Genomic DNA, 6,780 nt, shown 5'->3' on the forward strand with positions numbered 1-6,780 from the left:
TAGAATAATGTTAAATGGAAATTGATTTGCTAAAAAACGTATAAAGTAGAAAAAATATATATTTTTTCTACTTTATTGACTATATATCAGCTAGTTTAGCTAATAAAGATTTTAAAAGTTATTATCAAAGTCCTAAGTTTGAATCTTCACTTCGCATTTAATTTATGTTATTTCAATCAAGCACTTCTTTAATAGAAGAAGTCTTCCTAGAAATTAATTAGGTTAAAAAAGAACTTTTTCACTTAAAAAATAATAATCCATCCATATATATTTACATAAAATTTCGTATCATAATCATTTTATATTGGGCAATCATGTAAGAAGCCTGAAAAGCAAAAGGAGCTTTCATACGCATGCTAATATAAACTTTTTCAAAAGAAGAGTTCAACACTTTTCAAAAGACAATAAGTGATACAAGAAAGCTAAACTTAGTACTCCCAAAGAAAAAAAGAAGAAGAAGATAGCTTAAAGTCAATAAGGGGAAAGAAAATAAGAGCTCCCTCATCAAATTTGAAGCTTGCTTACAATATCTGCAACAAAGTCTAATTTCCTTAACAACAGTTCCTATTTGAAAGATGGGAGAAAGTAGCAGTACTAATAGAAGAAGATTGCCTTCAGTAATATTAAGCTATTACACGTGAGGGTTGCTCCTGAATGATCCCAAGGCCTTGAGAGCTCCTGCCCTCAGCACATATTGATGGTATGCTGCTGCTATCGCCGCACCGATGAATGGCCCCACCCAAAATATCCACTGTAATGTGTACAATTTGTAAATTGTTAGCAGGTTGAGTATGATATACCAATGATTAAGTATAACTAAATCAAAAGTTTAAACTTATGACTATATTTATCAAAAATCTAATATGTGATTAAAATCAATACTATCATATGTTGAAGTCGCCAAAGATGCCATTTAGGTGTAGTATTTTGATTGGATTAGGCCGACTCGGATGATTTGACGGAAAAGTTTAAAAGTTTATCCTATAGGTTATGTTAGGTTCTGATTCGGGTTCGAAAGATTCAGACATGAAATATGTGAAGATTCAGATTTTGTTTAGGACAACTTTCTTATTGCTTTCAAAGTAGCTTTCTTGTACAAAAATTTATTGTTCAAAAAAATTTTGTACTAAAAAGCTGCTTTATAAAGCAGTTAGAAAGTTGTCCCAAACGAAGCCTCAATTCAAAACTTGGGAGGGGTGGATTGGCAAATTCCAAACCTAACATAATAAAATTAACCATAGAAGGTTACCTGCTATGTAAGGAATATCACATGGATTTGAACCTACCTAATTCAACCTATTTAACAAGAGCATAGATCAATAGCCAAAGGAGAAGTAGGATTATTAATGCCTTAATCGTACTAGGGATAGGGTTTTTCCTCAATGATACTTTGATTGCTTTCAAGAAAGCAAGTAGTAATGGTCAAAAAGGTATATTGCATCCAAATTCTAACCCATTGAGAAAAGAACATTTGGATTCACTATTTTTAAACACCATTAGCAGTCCTTGAGGTTTATAGAAATAGCTTGTATAGATTATTTTAAAAAAGATTGATAATTTTTCTATGGAAATGATTGCAATCATTTTATAGCTCAAACTTAATACAACAAATGTATAAAACAAAATTTTACCTGATCATCCCAAGCCTTATCCTTATTATATATGACAGCAGCACCAAGACTACGTGCAGGATTAATGCCAGTTCCAGTGATTGGAATGGTGGCGAGGTGGACCATAAACACCGCAAATCCAATGGGAAGAGGGGCCAAAACCTTGAACAAAACACAAAAAATGGTAAGATATTGCATAATAAGGGAATAGGTGTTTATAAAATAAAATTGCAAGATAAATTCATGAGATAGTGATTGAATTAAGAGTTGATGCAAAGAGAAGTTCAAAACTGAATTATTGGGTGCCCATGGTGATAAAGACCACAGAGTCTCATGCAAAAAGGAATGGAATCACTAATTGGGTCCTACTTGCTTTATCAATTTGGAGGTTCCCCCTTCCACTTGGGGGGTCAACATCTTCTTGGCTATAACTTGTTTAAATTGTAATTGAGAAACTTCTAGCAGCTCACAACAAATTTAGAAATGATGACATGGGCAAATTGCTCATTACTTTAATCTTTCTCTTACAGCTACAAGTTTTTCCATCTTTATATGCTTATTCAACTTTTTTTCTTGAATAGCATTGATGGTGTAGAAAATATGACTAAAAAGCAGGATTTCTTAAGTGCAGCTCATATGAAGCATTCTAGATTGCAGATCTTTAGATCTCCAAAATTAGAAGATAGGATGAATTTCTATGTTTTTTTGTAATTAAAGTAAAATATATATTTTACAATTCATGATCTCTATAGTTGAAAAAAAAAAATTCTACAAACAAAAGTTAAAAATATCTTAGTTTTAAACCAAATAACATGCATCTATCTTACTTACAAAAAAAATTTCATTGAAAACAATTATTTTGAGAACTGACTTCTAAAATAATTTTATAAATCAATTTTGAACAACAAGCTCTCATAAGCCTCCAATGTATGAAGAACATGCTCAATCAAATAATATCAAATCAAATCAAAGACTACGTAAACTGCTAGTTTAAGCCTGCAAGTTATTTTCCATTCAGTGTATTCTTAATCTTTTATTACTCACAAGTAAGATTAATTCTAAATAGTGAAAAATGTTGGGAAAATAATAAAATATTTTAAAAAAAAAATGTTAAAATTCATATGAGATTTAAAAGTAAAATAAAAAAGAAGGATGATTGTTGTGTGGATGGTGCAGTAATCGGGTCCACATAGCTGTAATGAAAGCGAAAAGAAGACTACAAACGCAATACCCCAGAAATTTGTAGCCCACCTCCGCCCTACTTCCCACACTAATTATAATAGAGAAGTCATTTTCAGCCTTGACTGGATTAATATAAATTTGAGATGCTGGTACTTTGCGAGATTTATGGGAGAACTACTGAAGCATGTGAAGCTCCTCGTATAATTTATAAAGGATCAATAGAGTTTGCTTATATAATCTTATGAACTCATGTTATTAGATATCGGTGTTAAACTAATACAGATATATTTAATTATATGATTTCTTCTTTTTAAATAACGACAACAATTAATGAGATTAAAAGGTTTAATCTCGATAATTATTGCCATTTTTTTATAAAATATGATGAATAATAAAATAAATAAAAGCAGACGATTTCGATCATTTTTAAAAGAAAATGTTTTTTAAAAGAATTGTCATTTTTCTCCTTTGGATGGCAGGATATTTTGGCAGATTATTTTTGCAACCAGGTCGAGAGAGTGGCAATTCCTGAGCCTGCGGCTTAATTGTCTTCCTCAACCTGTTTTTGGTTTCTTTCCTCATCCGGTTTTTGAGATTTTTCTATCTCTGAGAATTTTATTTTGCTAAACTGTTTTCTTTCTCTAGTATTTGCTTTGGGGATTTTGTTTCTGCCCCATTTTTGGACCTTGTAGGTTTTGGCAAGGTTTTTCTCTACTATTTTTTCTTTCTTCATTACATGTAACTAGTTTATATTAATGAAAAGGGCTAAAGTCATAATTTTTCCCAAAAAGAAAAAAAACATTTCTGGTAATTCCTGATAACTTTTCCTTCCTGTTTCCGCACCTTCTAATTCAAGCTTTTTGTCTTTTTTTTTTTATTTGGACATTTAGGTCAATTAAGGCAGACTCTCACACACATAAGACTCGAACCCAAGACCTCTTAATTGATAACTTAAGTTCCTACCCAATAGATCAAGGTGAACTGTGTAAAGCTTTGTCTTACAAAGATGCATACAAACTACAGACTTTTATAAGGAAAAACTAGTAAAACTAATACCGGTGAATTGGATGGCTGGAATTTCGTTAATATTCTTCCAATTATTATAGTAATTAAACAGGATCTGAATCCTAGTGCGAGGTATAAGCATCTTGTTTAGGAAGACTCCTTAGTCCTTAACAGGTAACCCGAATATGAACCAGTTCAAAAATCTTATTCCTACCTTGCTGGACATTATTGAAATTAACAAAAAAACAAAGCCAAGTAAAGGATTTAAGAAAAAGATTTTAAGTTTTGTCACGCAATATCTTTTAATCATCTACAGCACTACGGAAAAATAACAAAGTAAATTAAATTGGCTAATTTATTATTGAGAGATTTATAAATATATTAAAAAAAATTATGTATTTATATATATAATATTTAAATTTTTAATATTTCATACTTATTATCAATATATAACTTTAATATCAAATATGTCACTCATATGTTTCATTCCTACCATCCTATAAACTTTAATATTTCACCATTTCTTTTTAAAGTTTTTATCCAATGATAAATAAATAAATAAATAATTTAAATATATAAAAAATTTTGTGATACCCTTTGCCTTTGGGCATAAAGTTGTGCTTGAAAATGTGCGACCGAAATTTTGCCACTGAATCGAAAAATCACAATTTATTTTTTAATAAAAATTTATTTGCAGTGAAACTTTGCTGAAATTTAAAACATATGTTGTCCATAATTTATCAAATATATTCAGTAATTTTCAATTATAAATCCGTAAATATTGCAATTAAAATTTTATTTATCAAAATTTTACCCTAAAAAATGCAGTCCGGCTTACTCGATCAAGTTCTTGTTCAATGAGTAGTTTAATTGACGAAGCTTCAAGATAGAAAGAGAGAGAGTGCGTGCGCTTACCGGAACATGAGAATCGCGGGCGCTGCGTTTGGGATCTGTAGCAGAGAAAACGGTATAAACTAGAACAAAAGTTCCAATAATCTCAGCAGCAAGTCCCGTCCCCTTTGAATAACCAGGGGCCAGCACATTAGCCCCACCATTATACCTCACATAATACGCCTTCTGAAACCCCTTCACCAGACCCACCCCACAAATCGCCCCCAGACACTGGGCCACCATGTAAAGCAAAGCCCTCACCAGCGACACCTTCCTCGCCAAGAACAACCCGAATGTCACCGCCGGGTTTATGTGCCCGCCCGAAATCCCCGCCGTGCAGTACACCAGAATGAAGATCATCCCTCCGAAAGCCCAGGCGATGCCGAGCACGCCGACACCAGCGCAATCAGAGTCTACAGGGAAAGCATCTTGGTCTGACTGGTGTTTGTAGCCGATGACGGTGGCGATGGTGATGTAGAGGAAGAGGAGAGTGGCGATGAATTCGGCGATTATGGCACGGTAGAACGACCATTTGGTGAGCTCGTCGGCGTCGATTAGAGGGGCGGGAGGGGGATCGGTGTAGTCCCTGCCGGTGAATTCGGAGCTGGGGGCGGCGGAGGATGGTACTTCTAGGCTTTTGGCCATTTGGGTCTGATGGGCTGGACAAAGGAGAGTGAGGAGAGGATGGAATTGGGGGAATGAAGGGGTGGTATTTATTGGGTTGGAGAGTGAGAGCTCTATCGGGAGGGAGGAAATTATTGAGGATAATAAAATTAAGTTATATGATTTGTGTATAATGTGCTTATTATATATATTTTGCATATAAGTTGTAGGTAGAGTGTGTATAATTGGAGATGATTTTTTTACTGTTTTTTTAATAAGTTTTTTAGTATAAAAATTTTAATTTTTTATTAAAAAACTATTTTAAGAAATAATAAGAAAACTGTTTTAAATGATAATTATTTATTTAGATTATTTTAATTTTTGCATGATGCATATATTTATCATAAAATTTTTTGGGTTTGTTAGAAAAATAGTTAAATTAAAAAAATAAAATTAGAAAATTTATCTACTTTAATGATTGAAAGTTTAATAAATACTAATTTAATTCATCTTTTAATAATAAAACTTTAGCCTTTTAGGTATTAATTTTATAAATATTAAAAAATTTATGATCAAATACGAATTTTTTTAATTATTATAGGTTTATGATTTAATTTGTATTTTTTTCCTATTTATGGGGTGTTTTGTTTGATCTGCCGTCCACAGTCGACTTGCAGAATAATTATTGGAGATGAAATGGGGCCCACTGCAACCTATTCTCCACGAGATCCACGACTGCCTATCTCGAATGTACGGAGTAGTTCTTTAAACTTGATTACCGGCGCTATTTAGTTCTATAAGGAACCAAGTGGCTGTTTGGTGTTTACGAGAAACATGGGATCTATCAGCTGATCATAGCTTCGCCGGAATTTTTTTAAAGATTATTATTTTAAATTACAGATTTTTTTTTACGGTAAATAATAGTTTTAAGCGGCATTGCGTCGCACGTTTTTAGCTCCCATGAGCCCGAAATTGTTTTGTGCGGATTCGTAGGTGAAGCAGATTGCGTTATGTCATGCGGTATATCTTATATAACAAAAATGTGATGTGGCGCTTCGTGATTCGCCTCTGGACATTGTCCGGTGGCCTCACAGAATAATTTCTTCCCACGAGCGTCCATTTGAATGCAAATGAAAACGTATTTTTACATTTTATTTCGACTATGAATAATGCGGCGCTAATATTGGATAGTGTGACTCCAATATTGACGTCGCACTATTTACAAAAACATTTTTTTTGTAGAAAAATGGAGGTTAGAAATAGAGATGAGACATAATAGATATAGAATATTCCCTTTTTTTTATGTTAGAAATGAAATTTGGTTGGAGATGAATTAATGCTTGATATGACGGTTATTACATTTTGAAGTGGAAATAGGTTTCTTCTATTGGAGATGCCCTTAGATTGCATTTATTTAGGATTTAAGCATTTAAAAGTAAAGTTATTGTGTTTAAAATATTTTGAATGATTGATTCTAGAAAAAATTTAA

The 6,780-nt window shown here is 32.5% G+C and overlaps 1 protein-coding gene across 1 annotated transcript; it reads right to left on the reverse strand.

Annotated features, from left to right (window-relative positions):
- Nucleotides 1-317: 317 nt before the first annotated feature.
- On the reverse strand, nt 318-5,417 carry LOC110101325 (aquaporin PIP2-4). The gene is made up of 3 exons (XM_020829182.2): nt 4,713-5,417; nt 1,632-1,772; nt 318-751 (listed from the first exon to the last, which is right to left on the reverse strand). Exons 1-3 carry the CDS (start codon nt 5,331-5,333, stop codon nt 632-634), a joined length of 882 nt encoding a protein of 293 aa, XP_020684841.1. The 5' UTR covers nt 5,334-5,417; the 3' UTR covers nt 318-631.
- Nucleotides 5,418-6,780: the final 1,363 nt, after the last annotated feature.

This window comes from Dendrobium catenatum, unplaced genomic scaffold (assembly GCF_001605985.2).
Source record: "Dendrobium catenatum unplaced genomic scaffold, ASM160598v2 fragScaff_scaffold_853, whole genome shotgun sequence".
Lineage (NCBI taxonomy): Eukaryota > Viridiplantae > Streptophyta > Magnoliopsida > Asparagales > Orchidaceae > Dendrobium > Dendrobium catenatum.